Here is a 25,465-nt window from a genome sequence, read left to right on the forward strand (position 1 = left end):
CAACAATTATATTTACCCATTTCTGTATCTAATGTTTGTTTATCGCTAAAGAAGTCCTCAGGGTTTTCAGATGTGGGATGTGTGTGGTGATTTTTAAGGTCACCTTGATTGTGTTCATCTGATTTTGAGGGTTAAAGAAGATCAATACCACTCAATAGTTCATTTGTTTAATATATGAGATTCACCTTGGAGGCTGGTTAGCTTAGCTTTACATATAGAGAGTAAGTAGAGAAAAACAACTTACATGGCCCAGTCCAAGGTTTAAAAAAACCTATAAAGCATCTCTTCATGTGACTTCGTATGTAAAGATATACGAGTGGCAATTTTCTCAATCCACCAAGACAGTAAATATGTGTATTTCAGAAAAACCATTTGAATCAATCTGAATCAATTGCTTGACAGCACACACATGCATTTCATTTCATAAAGATTTCATCAGACGAAGGTCACCTTGGTATTATTTGTTGCACTTGACACATCCATTCCTTTGTGTGAATTATGATGAGTTTTATTTTCTTTGCTCATTTGTAGCAAACAACCTCCTCTTGCACCAGACAGTCTATCTGAATGATTTCGTTTTGTTTTAATCATCACTATTAAAAATTGTTGCCCTTAAATCAAATCATCGTCCATCAGATAATAAATAAAACACGAGCTGATGTTCCTGAACGCAACTCTGCAAACAGAAATTGTCCTCACACGTTATTACAAACACACTATATGTTAATGATTTAATATTTTCTCATAGATAAGAAACAATTTGTGACAACCATTACAGATCTGACACTGTAAACTCTTTTGAAAAATATTTTATATATTTAAGATTTCACATTCTTAGAACAGAGATGGAAATGCAAAGTGTCCATGTTTAAGATCTTTACATTGTGACCTGCTGTTTGGGAAAAATTGTCTGTTCTAAAGCCAAATAATTCAGCAACCATCCGTTATATCATTCCCAGCCATGTTTACTATGACATCATAGCTTTATATTGTAATCAGGGTATGTTTAGGTTAGGGTTTGATGCCAAACTCTGGAGAATATCAGCAAGGCTCTACCTTTTCAATCTCTGCCAGGCTGTATATAGGCTGCAGAGCACGTTTGATGTGTGCCTTAAAAACATCAAATGAAATGGACCAGAGCAGATCAGGATTCTTCATGGTTGCCTCATCATCACCTTATCTGCAACATATACCTGCAGAACACATGAGACCTCAGTATTATTGAAGTATTTATAAATCTAAATTAATGGAGAACGTGTTTTAGATTTCAGCGCATGCATCTGTATGAGATGAGCCCTGTGGCCGATGATTCATTTATTTCTGTGGCTTCACTTGAAGACATCAGTGCACGGACTCAGTGCTGCTCTTCACTCATGTAGCCGAGAGCAAACGGAGACTCTGGAGGAAGCACACGCTCTACACTCTCATGCAAATACAGTGCTCGTCATGAGGCGCATACACCTAATTGACTCGGATACTTATTATAATGAACAATTCAGTGAACCTAAATTCTCTCAGGGACAAATAAACACAACATTTTAAGTGGAAACTGATTTTTTTTCCTTTGCTGAATCTTTTTGGGAGAGTGTTTTATCATGCAACACTTCAAGAGCAACATCGCCACCTAGTGGAGAGAGCTACCACAATGCTGCATGTCCTGAGGCAGGTTTATTTACAGGCGACAGAATTAAAACTGTCACATCTTCATACTGATGAAAATTGAACTGGTTTAGAGCCTCTAAACTTTTTCTGTAAATCACTTTGTCAAACTTACTTGAGGTAGACAAGCAGCTCAAGCATTAAGGATTGATGCAAAGTACTGTGAGTGCCTTCTGGTGCACAGCAGCGGCCACAAACCTCTCTACCTTCACAGCCCATCTTCTCAGCCATTTATTATGTTGCCAGACAGCGTTTCTCTCCTGACCCCCAGCCTTGTTTCTAGACAAGAGGGCAGACACAGAAAGTCACCGCTGGGTCGAGAAACAAAGCGGCAAAAGTTCCCTCATTCATCAAAGCAACTTATAATCTTTGACAATGTCCCGGGCCAGGCTCAGATCAGAGAGGGAGATGCCAGCGACGCTCAGGTCCGGCAAATGACTGCCCACCTCGTTCATCCATCATGCTTGAAAGCGAGATAGCAGAAAAATAACAAAAAGAAAGCCTTTTCAGGTAATGACCACGCTTAGATCCAAGCATTAGACACGTCCCCTCTCCTACAACCTTGTTTCAGGCTATGATTGATCACTTGATGTGAGTGTACATTAAAGGATCTGCTTAAAATTCACCAGCCGGTCAGACGTGGAGGCTGATTAATGAGTGCCAGGGAAACTTGGTGGTGTTCTGCCGGTGACTGTGCGGGCACATGATCTGATGGGCTGTATATGCAGAGAGCCTTCAGATTAATTTTATGATTACAGCCCGTGAGAGGACAGTGACAGAGTTACAGTATGTGGACGACACAAAGCTAGAAACAGAGAAAAAGAGATTGAGAGAAACACATTAAATACTTTATACACCTTAACTAAGAAATTATTGCACCTTTGAGCTGCATTTGATTTGTTTGAAAGGTGCTATATAAAGTGAAGATTGTTTGACTGATTGCAAGTCAAAATATTAGTTCAACATTTGCTAATTCGTAATTTGCGATTGCAACTGAGGCTAATAGAAACTGCATCAGTTTTGCAAATCTTCCTGAGGGGGACCCTTAGTGTGTTCACCAAATTTACCAATTTCAATAGCTGCCAAAACATTTCAATCATTGTCAGCCTCATGGTGGCACTAGAGAAATTCACTAAAGGTGATCACAGAAATCCTCTGGAGACTATGAATGTCTGCACATTTCAGGGCAATGATCTACACTCATATTGTTAACATGGTTATATACTATCACATATTATCTATTTTAGTATCTTCTACAGCCCAAATGTACACACACTGACACCAGCGATGTTGCAGTTTTAATGACAATGCCATCAGTGTATTCAGCATATTCATTATATCAGTAAATACAGTGGATGTATTTCCAGCTCTAACACTGTTATAATAAAACTAATACTCTTTTAAAGGGTCATTACAGTAAGCAGCTTTTGAATTCTGCCTGGCAAATACATCAGCATCAGCAGTGTGTGTATATTATGGCCTATTAGTATTCTTGTTTCTGTGTCGTTCCACAAAGCGGTGTGCACACAGCTGCTGTGTCTGTGCCCGCGAGTCTCTAAAACTAAAAAGAACTGCTTTTCAGCTCTCTCAAGATACCTTGACCCTCACATAACTCCACTGTAATCACCAGTGGGACGGTTTAGATGGTGATGAGTTCACACGTTGTCAAAATATATTGTGCAATAAACTAAACGCCACCTGTAAACACTGCCAGCAGAAGCTCTTTGTCGTCTGTAAACTCAAGGTCTTCTCTGTAGCCGGTTAGACTGCGCTGCCTGTTTGGAGTCTGTTCTCCTTTCATTATCCTCCACAGCTCCATCTGCCGCATCGCCGTGCTGACAGGTTCCAACAGACAAAAACATGCTCTGATTCCAACATCGCTGGTCTCTCAACTCGTCAACGTTGCTGCAGTCGTGTACAGCGAAGCTCTCAGTGCAGCACATGACCCTGAACATCCCTGTGACCGCAGCGACACTGCATCAATGCGACTGCAGATGCAGAACCTGGGGCCTGTTTCTGAGTTAGATGGATAGAAGATATGATAATATTAGTTTCAAAGTAGTAAACCTTTAGAATACAAAATGTTATTCTTAGACAAGATTTCTGTTAGCATTATGCCGATCAAGTAATTCAAATTTCACACCAAAACCAAAACGTTCTTTCACTGATTAAAAAAGTTGTGAGCACAACATTGGAATACAACATTTTAATTTGATATTGTGGACCTAATTAAGAAACAACTACTTACTCATCATTCATTTGTAGTCTTTCCACCTGATGAATATAAATCCAATACTTTTTGGTGTTTTTGGTCTCTACCAACTCAAGAGAGACAAAATTGGCACTTAAGCTGTTAAATGCTCCACAACTCTCACGAGCTAGTTGTTCACTTTGCATGCCTGCTTTTTGGTGCTGAGCAGACAGGAGACAAGCTGGTGAACATTCAACAAGATGGACTTTCAGTCCCCTGAGATAATTACAGTAAAGATCATATTTAAGAGGTTGGACAATTTGAATTTGAATCTCAAAAAAATGTCATTAACAATGACACTAGCAACAATGTCAAAAAAAGCAATATTAACTTTGTAAATGAAAAATGTATGGGAAAGCTATTGAACTGACTTGCAGTAGATTTAAAAGTGACTACTGAGTGTTAATACAAAATTGTGCATATACTGGAATACATATTAATGGCTTAAAGGCTTGACTCCATGTTCAAATGCATATTCCATCTCCTCCATGACTACATTATATTCCATTACAGCAGCTGAGGACCTGACTCATTCAGCTCCTATCCTGTGGAGGTAATTGTGCTCTTTCCATGAAACCGTATCTGAAATCCATTGAAATGACGATTCCTAGAAACTGGGTCTAAAAGTGTATAAGATCAGAGAGATGTAAGAAGAACAGATTCAGTGAGATTTTAATGTAAGTCTTATAGAGAGAGAAGGGCGATAGGACAAGATAACTGATCAGAGCTGATAAAATCGAATGAGATGTCTCAGCCCTGAAGGCACCTCGGTGTAGACTTTATCTCTCCATCTTCGCTGTATTGTGGTTTTCTACTATTCAGCCTCAGGTGACAGCAGCCAGTGCAGTGATGATAGGGGAGATATGCAACTACAATAATAATAAAAAAAGACAATTTATCAATTTATCCTTGTCAACATACATATAAAACATAATTCTGATGATTTGTTCGCCCATTAATTTGCATGCACAACACTTACTCATGTTAATCAAGAGAGGCATGAAAACACTGGAGTGGTTTAACCTTCGCTGACTGTGGATCCGCCTCTGCTTCAGAGGGCCATTGTCCATGTGTCTCTATTATGGTGCTGGTCACGGTTACCCGTCTCTGCCCCCCGCTCATATGGGAGATATCTGAAGAATAATTCCACCTGTCTGTTCCTATCTCCTTCTCCCTCCTTCTTCCTCCCCTCTCTTCCTCCCTCTCTCCATGCATGACCTTTCTGCATTCCTCTCCAGCTGACCTTGGTGTCCTTTCCTTTTTTCCCACCTCACACTACTAGCAGGCTCCCCCCCCCCAACCACCTCGTGCCCCCTCATTTCCAACTCCCACCCCCCACCCCCCGACTCACTGCTCCCTCTCGGTACCGCCCCCTGGATCATTCTGCTCCCCTCTCTCCTCCCCTCTCCTCCTCTCGCCGTCTCCCTCTTTGCTCTCTGCAGCTGTACATACTCTGCTTTTTAATTAGACCGACTCACTGGCTCCTCCTCCCTCTGCCTCCTACTCTCGATCACACCCCCTCTTCCCCCAATCCCCCCTCTCCATCCCTCCCTCCCTTTGCTTACAAGGATACAGGGGCTTGCATGGCGACACGGAGGGGAGGTCATGATGGAGAGACGCAGAGAGAGAGGAGGAGAGAGGGACGAGGAACAAGACAGGGAGAACTGAGAGGAGCATCTGAGAGGATAACTGCCTGTTTGCTCACTCTTGTCTCCTTGCTCCCCCTCCTGTCCATTCACTTCCACTCACAGCACAAACGCTCAGACAGCTATAGGTAGGCACAGCGGAGCGCAGAGCTCTGAGGGATGGATAAAAAGGTTCCCACGTGAAAGGCATGAATCCACGGAAGAGGAGGAGGGCGAGATAGGAGAAAAAACAAAAAACAGACACAACCAGAGAGGAGAGGAGAGGAGGAAGGGGTGAGGAGGAGAGAAAGGGGGAGACCAGAGAGGACCAGATGGACTCCACACAGAGGAGAAGAAACGGTGCAAAGCTCACCGAGCAGCAGTGACAGAGAGGTGGGAATAAGAGAAAACGTGAACGTCAGAGGGATGGAATAATGGGAGGAAGAGATGTGAAGGAGCAGCGAAGAAGAGGAGCGAGCGTTTGTGGGAGAAAGAGACAACACAGAGAGGAAACAGGAAGAGAGAGAGATGTGGTATGTGTGACTCAGTTCTGTGTCCTGATGGAAGATAGTACAGCAATCTCCCCATCAGTCTCCTCTCAGCATCACCATAGAGATAACCAAGTGAGAGAGCTCAGAGCTGATGACAGATTTGAAAGCGTCTTACAAGTATGTGTTATGATTTTGTGTAGTTCAGCAGCTTCTACTTAATGTTTTGTTTTGGCAGCTTTTTACATTGTGCTGAATTGTAAAATGAGGAGAGGGGCAGTGTGTCTCCTTGCATGCGTGCACACACGTGCATGCATACATTTTGTTTACGTTTTTTTGGCAGCTGTCTGTGTGTGTGTGCACATATTTATCAATAGAAGTGTGTTGATGTGCTCATAGTGTGTCTGTGTTTGTGAAATGGGACTGTATAGATATAAAAATAAGCGTGTGTGTGTGTGTGCCTGTATGTGTGTGTGTGTGTGTGTGTGTGTTTGGGAACTGGGATTTGCTTTACTGCAGGTGTGGGAGTTATTTTCCAAGATTGTGCAGCTTTATGAGAAGCTTTTAAGAGTGAGGAGCTTAGATTAGTCTGTCAGTGATGTAGCTTTGCAGATTCCAGCAGCGTGCTTTCAATGCATATTTGTCATGAGCATGTGCGTGTGAGTGTGTTTGTGTGTGTGCGCATTTGTGTGGTGATGGGGGGTATACACCAAAGTTTGTGGAGGAGGCGGTAGAGGCACAGAGTGAGGGAATTCCATTTGTATGAATCTCTTTGTGTGCGTGTGTGTGTACAAGAAAGGTCCATTGCATACTGTTCAGGCTACATGACCGTTTAACTTTGCAGATTCTAAGTTGTGTGTGAAATCGTTATTGTTTTTCAGTATCATAGAACTATAATAATATATAATATAAATAGGCTTTAATTCCATTATAATACAATTTGGAGCAATAAAACTGTTGTGGTCTGCACATTCCTAATGTTTCTCGGTTAACTCATCTCCAACTAAGTGTGTAACTGAGATGCATGATACAAATGTAATTGCACATGCACTCTCCCATGCATGCACACCATCACATACACATGCATGCACAGGTGCACATTAGTGCACGCACATTTGCTGTGTGAGGAAACGCTGCGCTGTTAATCCTGTCTGTCATTGCACAAACTCTTTTTACTTGTTCTCCCACTCCCTTTGCTCTTCGCTTCAGTATCTTTCCCTTTTATCTTATCTTATCAGCGTGTCTTTTAAGGGGTCAGCTATCTCCGTCTCCCAGCTTCCTCTTAATCGTTTTCTCACGTTGCTTTTCTAAGTCTGTCGTCTGTCTCCACCACTTAATTTTCTGTCTTCAACTCACAGAAGTGAATAAACTCCTGTCTTATTCCTTTACTTTAATTTCCGTTTTCCACGCTCTGATAATCTGTCTGTCCCCGGGCCAGGTGTCGCCGGACTGACAGTGATTTGGAATCATGAGTAAAACGCAGTTAGCTTTTTACACCAACATTAGCAGTTTTTAAAAAAATGAGCAAACCCACCTAAAAAGGACTTACATATTTGTAGTAGACGACTTTTTCTTTCTGTCCAGGCTGCTGCTAGCTGCCATGCACAGTGACAATATAGATCTATCACATCTCATTGGTGCTCCTGTCAGTGTTGGAGCCTCCCTTTAAGGCACTTTATTTGGGGTAATGTGTGTTTTTAAAACTTAAGTCAGAGCTACACTCAAGGCACAAGACTTCGGGCTGTGAAGCCAAAGCCTGTTGATCGCCACCTGGTGGCTGGCTGCAGTATAGGTCATAATTTCCACCTCCTCCATGTTGGTGGATAAGACATGGACCAAACTAAGTCAAAGTACTGTCAAATAAATTTCTCCAAAAGATTTTGGGTTGTTCTAATCACACTGATGTTTGTTCAAGTGCTCATTTAGCATGTAAATTTGGTTCTACTTAGTGATTTGATGCCATGAAGGGGTGATATGTCATGATTCACAACTAAGACTGACAATTGGTTCGGCACACATATGCCCCCCCCATATGTGTTTGCGACAAGAATATTGCTCTTCACTTGACATGTCAGTCATGCCACCTGTTCTCTAGCTGATAATTCCCACAGAGTAGTTTGGAGCATTTAACTTCTGTGAATCCTGTGGCAGAGGGAAGAGGAGAGCTGGAGCACAAAAGAACCAACCAGCCACAAAAACAAGACAATTAGGGCTGCAGAACGAGTGCAAGGAAGAAAACAATGTTTACTTTGGCTTTCTTTCACAGATACCCAAACATCCTCGAATTTGCTCACAGTTGGCTAAGTATGCTTATCGCAATCCATTGGCCAGCATATAGGGATTTCATATTAGGCAGAGGATTTTGGTCAAAAGAGGACAGATGGAACAAATCACTTCTGGCACTCGCACTCCAAAAGTTAGAAGTAATCCGGCCATCCTTCAAGGAAACGGGAGCAAGTCGGGTGGCCACACTGTCCTCTTTAGTAATGAGCCATCCAGTGACTCGGCAAGCTAATGTTTATGTATTTGTGTGACGGTGAAAGTGATGTTTAACCTTGAAATATTTGCATCCTGTGCAGTTACATAAGCAAGAGAGCAAAAGCAAGAGAGCAAAAGCAAGAGAGCAAAAGCAAGAGAGCAAAAAATTCATGGTAATAAAAACTATCATTGAATTGTTGGTGGATAAACACTTTAGGCCAATTCATCCTCTGCTTCGAAGCTATGCCTTTGCAGACTCACTGCCATTTTTAAATCAAGTTGAAGGAACGAACACAGATGACTTCTTTCTTTTTTTTTTCGTTACTGTCCATTTTTCGGTGTAACTTCAGCATGACTCACAGACACACACAGAACACAACTACGAATGCTCAGCCCCGTGCGTAAGCTTCCTGCGTACCTTCGGTGTAGCTTTGACACAGAGACATGAATTGTGGTTTACATGGGGTCCTTTTGGGGTGGAGGTAGATTTGCAAGTGATGACGAAAAGCAACAACTGAAAGTCTTTGCTTTGCTGTTCACTTTTCTTAAAGCAATTTCCCCTACATACGTTTTTTTTGTCACATGCTGTAAAGCAGCCTTTACAGCACTCCCATATTTCATATGCTTCGTTGCTCAGTGATGGTGGTTACCTCTTGGGCGATGGCTTTATTTTGATGACAGGAAAAAAAATCCCCAGAGACTTGCGAGCTCTCCTTTTGTGGAGGTTGATTATGTGAAACTTCTGCTGCAGCCAGTGCCTGGTGAAATATGGCTATTGCTGTGACAGCTGACTGTAACTGGCCAAATTGGATGCCTGTACATAGTCATAAACAAACAAACTAGCATTTGCATCTTGTTGCTATTACACAAGCATCTGACAGGAATTACAATGGTTGCGTTCCCCGTGTTGCCTCGGATGTATAATGAATTAAGAATCATAATTTAATTTGTGTTTGTTTGTGTAATTTCATTTGCTGTTAAGCATGATCAGGCTTAAGTTTTCATTAGCCAGAGGCAGCTACATCAGTAACAAGCTCTTACAATGGAGATTTGTCTTTTCTCCTCAAGATCAAATCCCAGACCAGAGAAGATGATGGCTTTACATGCTTTATGTACTTCTCTGACAATTTGCAAAAATCAGCATCATGTTAGATTGAATTTGGCTTCTGCTTTGCTTATGTATGCAAGTGAATGTGTTTACATACAAATCTTTGTGGCCATAAAGTCATTTATGGGCTTACATCTGGATTTTTTTAATGTGCTTGTTCATTTTATTGTACCAAATAAAAAGGAACCACCCCCTTGTTTGAGACGTCGCTGTGCTGCACATGGTGCTTACCTAACAAGGTTTTCATCTACAGGCAACTCTCACTTGAATTCGAGATCTTTTTGGACAGGAAAGGAAACACCACAAAGGCTTATGCACTTTGCATCTGTTCTGTTAGATGTCTAAATTCTTTTGACAACATGCAGGTATAACTCTTACCTTCCCTCGTGCTCACAGGACCAATAACTGATCATATAGCTTTGCTTAGTTCCTCTCCAGTTCCCCCTTAAATGCCCTGACACGCTGATGCTCCTGATTTACCACTTCACTGAACCCTAACCGTGACATTTCCTCTGCTGCCAGGGGTTGTTCCCTCCTGCTTTGCTCCCCGTCCCCCTACCTCTGCATGTCTGTCGCCAACCGCCTCGTCTCCCTCCTACTTATTCAGATTCCTACTCCTCTCAGTTTGCTATGTGTCTCATAGCATCTCTAAATATAACCGAGTATGTCTGCCTCCTCTTCCTCCCTGTGCCTCCTCTTCATCTCGGCCCTGTCTGACAAATTTCAGCGTGCCTAGACGATCCGATCTGACATGCCTTTACATAACAATTCAATCCACGGTACCTTCCACCTCCTCAGCACTGTGAGACCCAAAGGTGTGTTATTGGCATGGATGCAATTTTCAGCATCCTGGAGACTCAGGCACAGAATATTATTAGATCTGCGCAACCAGAGTCTTAGCTTCTTGAATTTTGAATGCATCAGATATGTTTCTCAGAGTCAGCACGGCTTAGTCCAGGGAGATCAGATGTGACCTTAGCATTATCATCACACACACATGTACACAGCTATAAAAGACACACACACACGAACGAGGACAGAAGCCTATATTCACTGTAAAGCCTTCTCAGAGAGGTAGGCAGTTAGCAAGGGGGCTGTAGTAAATCTTAAATAATAACCCTAAAGAGTTATGACCCTTGCTGACATTATGCCGTGGCACACCTTCCTTCTCCTGCCTGGTGATTTATCTCTGGTCTGCCAATAAAGCTCAACATGAAAATGTCACATGTAGGAAAGGGCTGGCCTCCCCACAGGAGTGAGCCCATGCAGCATTAAGAGGGACCAGATCCATTAAACTGTCAACGTAAATTTTGATGCGAGGGTAGTTTGCAAATCGAGAGGGAGGAAGGGGATGAGAGATACCATGACTAGGTCAAAACTTAGTATATGGCCATGTGCGGTCAATGTGCGGCATTGAGGACGTTTTAAATTTTTTTTTGTGGAGTAGTTGTAAACAACTACTCTCTTGTTGCTAATTATTGTAACATGAATCAGGTGTCCTCTATACCGAGTGCCATTCTAGTTCTGTTTCTGTTCGCAAACAATAGAACAAGTGTGAATATGAAACAGCTACTGAAGTGCAGCTCACTTAGACTACACATTAACCTGCAGTCTCTTCCAAGCCATTTCCAAGCTGCTGCTCTGCACTGCTAAAATCCAGATTTTATATCCACAACACTGTCTGCCAAAATCATTATAGACATAAGTTAAAGCACAACAGCTGTGCAGTGATCCCGGCCATATTTACTTGTAAAATGATCACTCAGAGAAAATGTAAGAAGCTCATCCAAGTCTACGTCAGCCACTGTACATGCAGTCAATTGAATGAGAGGCATAGAGAGTGGAGCAGTGTGCTTGCAGGGGGAAAGCCCAACCACGTACTTATATTGCATTTCTCTTCAACGGACAGAAGCAAAGGTTTGTCTGATATATCTGAAAAGTCAAAAATCGAGCGACAAAGGCAACATAGCCTTTAAATTCCACTTGGTGATGAAGTAGAAACTATTTAAAATAGCATCAGCGAATAAGGAAATGCAAATACTCAGCTGACCACTAACACTAAAGTCAGTCCGCCACGGACATTCGCATTCTTCCTGGGGCTGGCCTCACATTTCAGTTCCGAAAGAGGCAGCAAGAGATTGCAGTGATGGTAGCGGAGGAGGGAAGGATAGACTCAGAATTGAGGGATGGAGAGAAAATGGCACAGGGACCAGATGAAAGAAAGATTGAAAGAAGGCAGGATCAGGATGACACCCCAGAGGATGAGTAAGGGTTATGGTGCTGCGACAGGTAGAAGAAACTCAGAAGGAAATCCATCCAAGAATGTTTCATTAAGTGCTTTTTGAAGAAAAAATCAGGAGTGGAAACCTGATTTTATCCAGGGACAGTTAGGAAAAATAATCACCATCAAGGTCAAATGGACAAGGTAGCTCGAAGCAGGTCAATAATGTCCTATAGATGAGCCTCTGCTTTTGTTTGCTTGCCTGTGTAGCTTGAATGAATGTGTACCTATTATTAGCCACAGTGATTTGGTCGCCTGTGCGAATCCTAGTTAAACAACTCGTCTTTATTTCTTATGCCGTAAGTAAAAGGAGAAGGAATCCTGTGGTCTGTTTCTAAATCCATTAATATATCTAAATACAGTATATAGTCTGTATAGTTGATATTTACCCTCAAGGCTCTGTCTGCTGTGACTTTGATTGTTATTAATCCTAATAAACGTGTTTTGAAAGGGGGGGGGTGCGGTTGTGACAAAGATCTTCCTCTTCAGAGCTGGAGAGAGAAACAGAGAAAACAGTGGATGTAAATAAAAGTGGCAGCCCCTCGGGTTTCTCTCTCCCTAAATAACCTGGGAGCTGTGAAGGAGTCACTAATTACCCCTCCCACTGAATAAAGAGAGGGGGTTGGGGGCAGCAGAGTAACGGCCAGTCACACTCCCGCACAGAATTAGCCCGGGCCTGTCAGTGTCAGAGGCTATCACAAGGAGATAACAAGGCACAGATCCATAGATCGTGTAAGGCAAATGACAGCATCACGCCTGACTGCCAGACTGACTGTCCATGCCAGACAGGAAATGGAAGTGATATATATACGTATTAAGGCCATAGTTTGTCAAAAACAGGGCGCAGAATCGGAGTGACGAGAACATACTACTAACTACAGCATGGCGGACAGACTGTCACACAGTGACCAGATGAATCAGAATGGATGTCACCATGGCAGATCATCAAGGAATGATAACAGGGCCGCAGACTGTTAAACATGGAGGAAAAGGAAATTCAGTGAGACACACATATGAGGAATAAAATACGAGTCACACTGTGTCCATGAGCTGGAATAATACTGAAAACCACCAGTGCTGCTATGTGTGCCGCTACTACAGTACAGCTACTTTTAATAATAGTGTTGGTAATACCCACTTGAAAAAAACTTGAGTATCGCCTTCAGCCAGTGTGAATGGGTCTTAATTACAATCTCTTTGCTCTTGTTTTGGATGGATATTTCTGTGTTGCTGATGATATACTTAGTGTTTTCTTCGCTGTTTTTCTTTCACCACTGCCTTCCTTTCATTAATCTTTCCAAAATTGATGTCTTCGTTTTCAGTTCTGTGTTGACCCCTCTCTCATGCATTTTTAACAGCTGCCTATCTTATATCTTCTTCATAATCCTGAGAAACAAACACATTATGTTTCATTAGAAATGCAAGAATATGCGGAACATTTTTTTGTCTTACACCTCTTTATTTCCTTCTGTCTTTCAGCTGTCTACAGGAGCTCACTGTGTCTTCAGTCATGATGGAATGAGTCACTGAGAGAAGACCTCCGAAAGAAAGAATCAGAAGGAAGGGAAGAAGGACAAAAAAAGGTATAAGAGACAGGCCATTATGGGGAATCACGCAGCCCCATCACATACCTTGGTCATCCAATCTCCTGAGGGCCCAAGAGACAAAGCAAGAAGACAAGGAAGGGCCACCAATTAGACAAGCTAATGTGATGGACACAGAAAGGATGGCCAGGTTGCGTTCCTTTCCTCCATGCTCATTTTCCAGTAACTTCTTTGGCCTAGTCAAGATTTCACCTCCCTGCAAAGTTCAAGAGAAATGGGAATAAAAGTGTACAGCTTCAGAGGACATGGAACAGTATGGACAATTCTCATGTGCTGATTTGAATGAATATTTGATGCTGCATATATTTATTTTTGGATGACTTGAAGAGCAAAGGCCTATATAGGTCTTTGGGTTATCATTTATCACAAAGACTCATTTTTTTACTTGTTGCGCTTAATATTACTACAATGTGAACTGTGAATATGGATATCCATCCTTTCTTGAGGACAATCTGAGTCGCAAAAACATTTTTTGTGTAAAGATTGGCGATAACCTGAGCAGCTGCATACAGACGTAGAAAGAGACAGCTGTATTACCAGTCTGCTCCGTGATGAAACTGAAACTCAGTCAATCAATTGTACAGATCGCTCAATGTTATAATAAACATATATTAAAGGAGAGGTCACTTTCCTTGTTGATGCACTACCACAGCTAGGCTTTCAGAAAATCAAACAACCTGCAGAGCCTGTGGATGTTGAGAAATGGTGAGCAAAGAGCCAAACCACCTGCTTAGAGCCCAAACCAATGGCAAGAGCACCTTGGCAGACAAGCTACCTGGGACGATGACTGTGCGCTCAGTACTGCTCAATCGAGACTCCCCAGATATTGAGAGCCGCCTGAAGCGGCGTCGCAACCGTACCCACCAGGTCCGCTTCAAAGATCTGGAGGATGGCAGCAGCAGCAGTGGCAACAGTGGAACAGGAGAAAACAATAGCCATCAAAAGCCTGCCGCAGACTGTGACAGTCCACATCCTCTTCGTAAACACAGCAGCAGATCCCCACAGCCATGGACCGACAGGGATGGGCCACGGACTGGTGGCCTACCTGGCCAAACCTCTGTGGTTGGGGCTGTGCGTGGGGACATGGCAAGTACTATAGAAGTGGTGGCTGCTTTTTTAGCCAGGGCCCCTCCTCATCCACTGACGCCGGGCCCTACACGTCGATGCTGGGCACCACCACAGACTAACTCATTAACCTTGCCAATGACTCGCAGGTCCAGTACAAGCACCAGCACAGCCATCCAGACCTCCCCATGCCTGAAAAAGCCACAGTCCCTCTCTTCCACCAACACACGTAGCCACAGCCTCGGGGACTCGGTTGGCGTAGATGGGGATGACGAACATGACTCTCAAGATGAGTATCATACGCACAACCATGTGCCTGGGTCCAGAGACCTGAATGGTCCTCCTGGGCCTGGTGATAGAACTGTTGTGGAACGGAGGTCTAAAGCCTCCAGGACAGACATTAAATCAGCTGTTAGTGTGGTTAAAAACTCAAGGCACAGCTGTCCCCCTTCAGTCTTTCATAGCACTGAGCCATGTCACTGTTCCTCTGTGTCCCTCCGCGATGGCCCAAAGCGGCAAGGAAGCAGCACTCCGTCAGTGGTCAGGAGGAGAAAGCGGCTAAATCGGACAACGAGTGATCCTGGAAAGGAGGTGCACTTCTGTACCATTCCCACTCAGACTGAAAGCCCTACTCCATCTCTGTCTCTTTCAAATACCAAACTCTGCACCACTCAAGTTCAAACTGAGAGCCCTCCCTCACCTCAAAAATCAAAGTATTCCACGGCCCAAAGTCAAACTGACAGTCACCACAAGTCTCTACCTTTGAGTGACAAACAATGCACAAACCAAAATCAAATTAGTAACACTTGTCTGGCCCTACCTGCCAATGTTGAGTTGTGTACCACTCAAATACAAACAGACTCTCCCCGTCACTCTATTGAAAATAATCAACCCTCCACTACCCAGACACAAACTCACAGCCCTCCTACATCCCCTCCTCCGACAGTATCACCCAGCTCAGTGCAAATTCTATCTGAGAGTCTTGTATCCCCAACTGTGACTCAAGACCCTCCCACAACCCAAATAACTACTGTGCCTTACTCTACCTCTCCCCCACCTCCAAGTGCACCAACACAGACTCCTGAACACCAGGCCATGCCACCATGCTCCCCTCCAGCCAAGCCAGTTTGCACGACCCCATCTCTGCCCATAGCACTGTCCATTCCTCACTCCACTTCCAACCCGACTATTATTCAAAACCCAATCCCCTATCATACAGTCCTGTCAACACCAACAACCCCTAGCACTCCTGTTGTAAGCTCCAGTCCTTCCTCAACTGCTCCACCATGCCCCGCTCAAAAGTGCACCCCTCCTGTCCCAATAGTATCAGCTGCTCCCTTAACCTGCTCCACCCTTACCCCAAGTACAACCCAGAACAGTACTCCCTTTGACCCTACCAGACATCTAACCACTGCTCCAAACTTAACACATCAAGCACCACACAATTCATCAAACACAACAACCCCTGCTAATTTAACACCCTGTACATTTGTAACCCAAACTGCTATGTCTTGCACCTCCATATCATATTACACTACCACACATCCAGGTGGTCCTCATGCCCCTCACCCAAATTCTACATCACCTTCTTATGCGACTCTCATACAAACTGTATCTCATTGCAATATACCATGTCAAGCTCTGCAAAATGCTTCCTCCGTCAACACAGGCATAACCCCCTACTCTTCTCCCATGCCCAACCTAAAATCGTGCACTTCTCCACCTCCACTTGTAAAAACATATGCATCCACTCTTCCAAATGCACAAACATGTGCAACACCAACTAAAGCTGTTCCTCTGTACTCTTCCACATTTCGTGCTGCACCACCGTATACCCCCCCCTCTCAGGCCCCCAACAATGCTCAGGATAAAAGGGGCATTCGACTTCCCCCTCCTCCCCCACCACCTCCACCCTACACGCCTCGTAAAAAGGGAAATGATCCACCAGGTCCTGGTATCCGAACACCCATGCTCAGGGCAGACAGCAAGGCCAATGTGAAAGATAAAGACAGTGGGAAGGAGAAAAAGGAGGATAAAAAATGTACAGACTCACCCAAGCTCTGTGAGCGAGCCAGCTCTCTGAAGCACAGAGCTCAAACTCCGCCAGTTGCTGTGATGAAGGGAGAGAAGCAGTCCTCCTCATCCTCTCCTGCCAAGGCCTGTTTTAAACCCAGCTGTCTCAGCTCAGCCCAGGCTCAGCTTGGGGCACTACACAAAATGCTCTGCTCAGGAGCCAACGTCAGGCCCAACACTCCCAACAGCCAGCACCCTCTCCCTCCAAACCAACAGGGTTGCTCTGGAGCCAGGGGCTGCTCTGCTTCTGGGGAGCAGTCTACAGCAGGGCCCCTGACTGCCACCCAAGCTGACACACTAAGACAGGTCCAGGAAATTCTGGGAGGGTTGGTATCTGGGGCTAGGTGTAAACTGGACCCGTCCAGAGTGACAGAAAAGCTACTGAGCCCCAATGGACCCCTGCATGATATTCGTAGCTTGCAGACCCAGCTCCACAGCTTGGAGGGGGTCCTGGAGACCAGCCAGAACACCATTAAGGTCCTGCTGGATGTAATTCAAGACCTTGAGAAGAAGGAAGCTGAGAGAGATGGGTGAGGCAACATTTCATTTCGGTAGGACAGTTAACATTGTAAGAATGAAAAGGTGACGCCTGCACACTGTCTCCAAATCACAGATTTGTTTTAGTAAACAATGATTTGAGCTTGATCAGACCTTGTTTCAGGTTTTAACATCCAACCTGCCTTATGATTGTAAGATTATAAATGTGACTCAGAAGGCTTTTTAAACTTGCTTTTTGTGAAACCTGGGCAACCTAAACTCTCTAAAAATACTAGCTTGGTTTGCATCACATTAAGGTCATGTTGCTACATACAAAAAAACTGCATGAAAATCTCATTCATCTGAACCAGGTCACTTGTTGGCACAGTTGAGACAAAGACAGCTCCAGCTAAAATACGTTGTCTCATATTGCAAGGGGCTGGAGAATACATACAACCACTGTAGTTCTACTGTGTAACTAACACTGTGTTACTAAATAACACTTTCTAGAAATGCAAAACAGTGCATCTTAGCATTCTAAAAATGTTTGGTATTTTCTGATGTGTTTTCGATCTCACTTCTCTACTACTCAAACTCATCAGCAGCTGAAAAATAAGCCAAAGCAGGCTGTTGGGTTGTTGAATGCAGGAAGCTTTCCAAGCAGTTAGGGACTGACACTTAAAAAAATCACATCCCAAATCACAATCTTGGAGGGCTCACTGCACACAATATAGATTCAGAGTAACCATGTAACACCATTTTGATTGGACAATGAAAGAGCTGTCTTCACTGACATGATGTGGGGACCATTAACCTCAATTTGCACAAAATTAATTGCGTGCTTCTCGTTCTAACTTGAAATTTCAGGACTAACCATGCTCTGGCGTGTGTTGCAAAAGTGTTGACTTTGGTTTTGACTATCCCAGGGGCTAATTTAACTCTTACTTTTGAAAGGTTCAAAGTTTAGCCCAGGTGTGCAATTTTAGATTTTCACATCGAAAATGACCCAGGATCACAGTATTGTTCCTGCACTGCACGCGTCCAAGGTGTTGCTCAAAGGTAGTGTTAACAGTAGTGTGAAATATTGCACTGCCTCGGGTTGAATCAAGGGTTTTGAAAGGGGTTTGCCTGAGTTTAAAGGTAGTGTGAAAGCCCTTGGCCAAAAAAGGAGCTAGCCCATATTTGAGGTTGCAAATGTGAAATGACTGGAAGCTTCAGGCGATTGGACCTGTAAACCCAGGACTAACAGAGGGCTTCGAGAACAGGGCCAAGCATGGTGATGAAAACCATCTGGTAATCGGTTGGTCTGTTGGATAGATGGATGGATGGATGGATAAATGGATGGGTGAATGGATAGATGGATAGATAGATAAATAGGAACAAAACAGTGGGAGTACATAAATCATGAGCGCCTGGTATTTCCAGTCCTGGAAAGTAAATGTCAGCGTGTAGCCCTATGAGCCTGCTGTTTTATTACCAGACAGTTAATTTCTTGAGTAAGATTCAGACTCTCCCCACACAAAACAAATTAGGAGCAGACATGTTAATGCGGCCGTAGCATTGCATTAAAAGACTCTCTCTTTCCTGGAACAGAGTAGACAAGTGGGTCGCTGTTCAGTCGGATTATTGTTTCCCCAAAAAAGGGAATATCCACAACCCAGCAGTAATAACGTCCCTGCATCATGTGAATATTACATATAAAAGGTTGTTGTGATGCAGCTTCTCTATTTATAGCCAATCCCAGCGTTGTTAGCATTGTAAATACTGTTGGGACAAAGCCGTGTGGACAGGACACAATTTTGGCTAAAACAAACTCAAAGAGAAGGGAGAAGAGACGGAGGAGGCCGAAACAGTGGGGGGAAAGAGCAAAAGAAACTGAAAGCGAGACAGATGGCATGCGCTAGTTATTTTTTATGAAATCTCATGTCAGTCATGTGAGTCCCAACTTTCGATATACTGAAGAATTTATGTCGTGTCAGACCACTGGGAGACTTTTGAGAGACTGCTTGCACCTACTTTGCAGCAGCTCTCCTCTCGTGCACCGTGCATGTTTACGCAGCAGCAGGGCGGGTGTAGATAGAAATCAGCTAGAAATCAGCGTTTGGCTGTCATCGTGTTGGTGGATTCAGATGCTCCACGCCTCTTAGTGTAAACCCTTTACCATTCTCATCAAGTCTTTAATCAATCTGCTTCCTACGTTGTAAGCTGCTTAGTAATTTCTCCTGCCTCATCATACCAAAATAGTACATGATGTGGGGGACAAGAAAAACTCTTGGATGGAAAAACGACACACTCGGATGGATGTGTTTCTATGAATCCATGGAAAGACTTGACTGAAATTTGAGCAGCTTAATCCAAATCACACTAACACTAACACCAACACTGTACCTCTTCACGTTGAGCATGAGACTCCACTGTCTTGTGTCTCATAAAGTGACATATCTTGCGTGTTCCGGTGTAAGAAAACAGCGATGGGACGACGTCTAACGTTTGCAGACTCAAACTTTTACCCCATAAGCATTTATTTTATGCCTGAAGTGATGTGGTGACTCATGTCTTTTACGTAACAGCCAGAGCCGCTTGGAAGGGGTATCGTTCATTAAAAAATTATCAGGGGTGATTTCAGAGAGAAGATTGGTTTATTTGCAGCGGATGAGTGTGTCTGTGCATGTGTGTACGTCTGTGTGTGTGTGTGTGTGCCAGGAATTCTGGTCCAACGAGGGAGAGGATAACCTAAATATGTCTCTGTGGGCTCACACGCAACACACACACGTGCACGCACATGCACACACGCACACACACGCACAACATTACTCTTTTACCCCTGATATGTCATCTCTGTGCTTTTCAACAGAAGACATTCCTACAGGACCGGACAGGACATTGAGAACTGTGGGACCTGCAGGGACTGTGCCTGCATCATCTACAGGTACTTTGGGACGGATGCATTGTGTGAACTGTTTGCATATTTATTGCTCGTTTTACATGAGAGCAGTGAGAGTGCAGTGCGTGTCTCACTGCAGAATTATGTGCATCACGCTGTCATTTTGCATCACATCAGTATTGGGAGTTCAGTTTTATGGCTTGGTAGGATTGTCGTTCTGCTCTGTGTGACAGCACAGCCGGATGCAGCAACTTTGGAGTGTATGGCCACGCATTGCGCAAACACACACCAGTGCAGGTTTGATCACTGAACGCAGTTAGGAGAGATTTATTGAGACTTATCAAACGCACACACACACACACACACACACACACACACACACAACCCTCATACTCTCTCTCTCAAATTTAACGAGGTGACAGTAACACAGACTTAAATCTTGCACCCGTGTGTGTGTTCCCCTTTTTTTCCTCCCTCCTCCTAGGCTCTTCTCATTTTTCTACTCTCCTTATCTCTCCTTTTACACACAGATGCACAGATGACACAGTGTCACACACACACACACACACACTCTCTCACACACACACACACACACACACACACACACACACACACACACACACACACACACACACACACACACACACACACACAGTTACTGCATAATCATTCCGCTCTGAGATTTGAATTGAAATCAGTCAATTAACAAACAGGATTTCACACTTTACAGGAGGGTGAAGCAAAGCAAAAAAGAAAAAGTGTGGCTTGCTATGAAATTGAAATTCCTGTCTCTCAGTTGTGAACTGCAAAGAAAAAAGTGGGTATATTAGAAGAAGGCAAATCTTGTAGAGGGAGAGGTGGAAGCAAACATTGCAGCCAGCGGAGGGACGGTGTTCGGAGTGCTCACATGCACAAATGTAATTTGATTACGGCAGGATTATGGGAGTACTGTGATTATTAAAACTTGCATGTAAACACCTTGCAGGGGTTATGTTCATCAAATTATGTTGTAAATCTGAGAAGGCATAACCCAATTACCAGGCCAAGCTTCATCATCAGTCTTTTTAATTGTAGACTGGAGCTGTGAGACATGGCGTGTGTGTATGTGTGTACACCGTGGACTGATTACCTTCAGTGATTTGATTCTGTACACTCACCTACTCACTCATTTATTATTTATTATTTTCACAGCACTAATAAGGTGTTTCCTGTAGCCACACAGCACATCCTCTATGTTAAACCTGATTATCAAACAAATCCTATTATCGCTGAAGTCGAGTTACTGTAAACCGCATAAATGATTGAATCAAACTATTATCCCTAACCTGGTTATTTCTCTGCAATTTATTTATTTATACTGTGTACGCAAAGCTCCCCCAATAAGGGACCAGAAGAAGAAGTCAGACGGTTGGGGGGGAGGCCGAGAAGAAAGACAGTGGAGGATAAGAGAGTGGAAAGCAAAAAAAAAAAAAAAAAGATCTGAGAGAAAAGATCTGAGATATAGAAATGGAACAAGAGAGAAGAAGAGAGAGCAGAGGGCGCAAAGGCCCGAAAAGAAAATGATTCATTCAGAAACTAAATACAGCTTCTTCTTGAAAGATAAGAATATTATGGTGAGGGTTCCCACTCAGGATTGTCAGCAAGAAGCGGCCATACTTCCTTAACTTGAAGACAGAGAATAATAGAGGCGACTACTCTGAGAGAGGGGAGACGTGACAGTAGATAGGTTATATTTTCTGATATGTTGTACCGTATCATCATGTGTTCATCACAGAGGTGGCTCGAAATCCCAAGCCACTGTTTTATGGTCAGATGAGGACTTATCACTCATTCGCCTGTCAGGTCGACATGCTTTCTTCCATGTGTGACAAGAGGATTTTCCTGCTTTGAAAGGGGAGGAGATTTTCCTCTACTTTGAGGCTCAAGTTGAGCCGAGTCTAAAAAGAGAATTTGGCAGCGATGGAGAAAAAAAAGGTGTTTGGGGGTGAAGAGAAAAGATAAAGTGAAGCCTGAAAAGGAGTGAGTGATGGAAAAGCCATAAAATCTGACAGGACAGATTCCATCAATTAAAAAGCCTCTTGAAGAAGTCTTAGCCCTCAAAGAAAAAAGCAGAGCTCAGCACACCACACCACACACTATCAATCTACTTGAAATGATTAGACAGGAATTTGTTTAGAAGATTGGAAATAATAGCAGATTGGACTGCAAGAACATTTGTTCTCGCACAATGAGCTACTGATTTTGAAATTTGACCTGAGTGAACCTAAAGCTATAGAGGTTTTTATTTTAATCAGTATATTAACAATAGATCAAATGATGAGAGTGTGAAAGGCATCGTCTGTGGGGATGAGCTCACAGAGAAATATTACTGCACTTACACAGTTACCCTCAGCTCTTTGGAGCGTTTTAGTGCATTTCAGCAAATGTTTTTGATTTTTTGTTCAAACTCGCCATTTTCATTGAGTTGATTTTGGCAGCAACCTGCAGACTGTATGTAAAGATGGACAACGTGTCTCCACTTCCTCCCACTAAATAGACATGGTGGTGAAATATCCTGAATACAAATCAAAAATCTTCGCAGTAGCAATCTGAGGATGGAGCCACTATGGTGTGAATATATGCACTCGAACATGGGATGACTATATGCTTGGTATGTAAATAGGCAACAGGTTACTAACAAGTTCTGTCAAAGTTGTAACCTGCAAATGGACAAAGCATCAAATTATACAGATATATTATATTTTAGTAAAGTTAGTTTTAATAAGTTTTAAAAGCTGAAAAATAACACTGACATTCGGGCAAATTTGTATTAAATTATGCACAATGAATACACACTGGGAAAATGTCTATAGTTGTAAAAGACTGGCATTGAAAAAACTAAGCATACTCAGTATGAATGTGCGTGAACATTTGACTCCATCTCAAATACACATGAACTCATATTGTCACATAATGTGGATTTTCTTCATGTTTACTTTTAAGGAGTTAAAAACTGTGAAATTGTGAACATTTCTTAAATAGAACAAATGAGTTTGTCTAGTGGAAAACTGTGTGTGTCTGTGTGTGTTTGTCGCACACTTACGCAGGACATCTTTCAGGGCAAAGCTTATATAAAAATGTTAATGACATTTAAAGCATGCAAATATGGCTAGAGACTTTAACATTTGAACATTTTGTACGGCAGCCATGCACATCTCATAAATAAGCACTTCATTTGTTCTGCTTTTCAAGGGTCTTGTATTACGGAAGGAATAATGCATGATGTATATGTAATGTTATTTATCCAGCAGCAGTGGCACATTATTAACTGCATATTAATACTTGAACACGATTGTGTGGCCGTGCAAGAGTGTTAATTAGTGAGCGGAGTTAAGACATTTTTTTTTCCTACTGTTTTTCTCTTTGCTAATGGCAAGTGAGCTTTACGGAACAAAGTAGGGAGGTCTAACAAGGAAGTGTTGTGCTTAATCCCCGTGGAGCGCGCGGAGACGGCGGCCTAATCAGATCTGTGCTCTGCGGCTTTATCTCTGCCGCTGCTCAGTCTATTGCTCGATCACGCATTTCACTGGAGGAGCTCGATGGGCTGCTACTCTGAGATGGATTAATGACTCTCTGGACCATACGATTTCAGCTAAACTATGAGTCCACAAAGGAGTTTTTCTTTTTTTCAGCCAAACACAATCCGTCAACTCCTTCGCTGAACAGCAGATAATTGAGAAAAGGGCTGCTGAGGAGGCGTTTCCTGCTCTTCCTCCCCTTCCTGCTGACTGCTTATCTGAAGGGATGCCACTGATATGATGGCCTCACATCATACTTGTGTTGTGATTCTATTTCTCTCATTTAGGCTTCTTTACCACTAAACATCTGTTTTTTGTCTGCAATGGGTCTGGATACAATCAGCATTAAGTCATACTTACTATTATTTACAAATTAGGAACCAGTTGTGACAGTGATTTTATATTAAACATGACTCACCAATAAAAAAATAGACATCTATACTATCAATAGAAGGATTCAATTGAGCCAAACTGCATATACTCTCTAATTTTGTGTTTAAGTGGTATTAGATCTGGGCTGAAGCATCCTGCATGTCAGTGAAGGCCTCGTCACATCACTGATGCGTACATTCGTGCCAGACGCTGTGGAGATGATGGTTGAGTTGAGGATTCCTCCACCTTTGTCCTGCGAGACTCGCAGAACGAGACAATGGACCGATCCATTGGGAGGGCTCGGGAGGAACACTGTGTGACAGCGCCTACAGTAACAACTCATGACTCGCAATTCTCACCGCGCACACACAACCATCATGAATCAGCGCTTCCATGACGCACATCTCCACTGACACATCTTTGCATGATGGGACTGGATACTCGCACGCTGTCCTTCGATTGCGACGGACCAGAGAGTAGCGTGGCGGAGCATAAGAGACTCCGGAGAAGGGAAGAGGGATGACTTTTTTTCTGTCCCTCATATTCCTCATTCGTTCTTTTTTCATCACAAATGCCTTGTGTGCAGTGAAATATTCATCCACATAAAAACTTAATCACAGCAGCTTTAAAAGATTTTAAAAAGTAATAATAGTGTTAAAAGAGACCTGGAGACACATCCCTGTTGGTTTGGTGTGGGTGAAGGAAGGCTCCCAGATGCCAAAATATCCCTATGATGGAGCAGTGCTGTATGTTTCCCATGCTTAAACAGGCTCTAAAATGTGGGCTGATAAGTTACAAAGTTAATTGATTGCATTTGAAAACAAAATAAATAAAATCAGCATGAGGAGAGATAACATGCACCCTTGTGAAGAACTCGTACTCTTAAGTGGAGAATGTAGTAAGAACAATGTATAATGTCTTTGCTGTCACTCAAGGCGGTGTTAAGAGCTGTGGGCTGTGGTGCATGGAGCCCTCATTCACACTACTCCTGCCCTCTATAATGTGCTTCTGTCTTCTTCACCCGTCTCCAGAGTGCTGCTCCTCTGCCTGGACTCGAGTCTCCTTCACCGACTCTGATTCACTCTCTCATATGGCCCAGAAAAGCATAGCCTTCCATTTCACAAACTCCACATGGTCCCAACACTGGCCCATAGCTACTGACAGCTTCTCATTGTCCTGGTTTTATCCATAGGAATATACTATTTTACAGACATCAGAAAGAGACTCCCTTCTCCAGCAGATCGCTTGTGTCACTCCCCCCCTCCCTTCACTTCTCCGTTTTTCCTGCGCTTTGAATATAAATACATTTCACACCTAAATGGGGATGAGGAGAAGTGGTGCAAGCTCGCAGCTCAGGGTTGGGTATAGGAGCAGCAGGAGAGAGGAGGTGAGTAGGAAAGATTGCCCAGGCATCGACATTGAATCTTTTTTTTTGCATTCTCTGCCACAGCCAAGTGAACCAGAACCTGGAGAGTTCCTCTGCACAGTTTATTCAGGCAAACCAACATCTGCACTATATACACACAGTATGCAAATGAGGAGA

The 25,465-nt window shown here is 43.2% G+C and overlaps 1 protein-coding gene and 1 long non-coding RNA gene across 4 annotated transcripts in view; one reads left to right on the plus strand and one right to left on the minus strand.

Annotated features, from left to right (window-relative positions):
- Window positions 1–151: 151 nt before the first annotated feature.
- LOC138405472 (uncharacterized) lies at window positions 152–5,169 on the minus strand. Its single transcript, XR_011239213.1, has 2 exons — window positions 3,908–5,169; window positions 152–3,675 (listed from the first exon to the last, which is right to left on the minus strand). It is a non-coding gene; the product is annotated as an uncharacterized lncRNA (long non-coding RNA).
- Window positions 5,170–5,353: 184 nt separating this feature from the next.
- LOC109626223 (mucin-2) overlaps window positions 5,354–25,465 on the plus strand; it is a 34,499-nt gene continuing 14,387 nt past the window's right edge. Inside the window, exons 1-3 of one of the 3 annotated variants that reach the window (XM_020081948.2) lie at window positions 5,354–6,068; window positions 13,370–17,162; window positions 19,967–20,038. In XM_020081948.2, coding sequence (XP_019937507.2) covers window positions 14,197–17,162; window positions 19,967–20,038 — 3,038 coding nt within the window. In that variant the 5' untranslated portion in view covers window positions 5,354–6,068; window positions 13,370–14,196. Of the gene's footprint in view, window positions 6,204–13,369; window positions 17,163–19,963; window positions 20,039–25,465 lie in introns of all 3 variants that reach the window. The other 2 variants (XM_020081947.2, XM_069514067.1) reach the window with 2 other exon arrangements.

This window comes from Paralichthys olivaceus, chromosome 18 (genome assembly GCF_024713975.1).
Source record: "Paralichthys olivaceus isolate ysfri-2021 chromosome 18, ASM2471397v2, whole genome shotgun sequence".
Taxonomy (NCBI): domain Eukaryota; kingdom Metazoa; phylum Chordata; class Actinopteri; order Pleuronectiformes; family Paralichthyidae; genus Paralichthys; species Paralichthys olivaceus.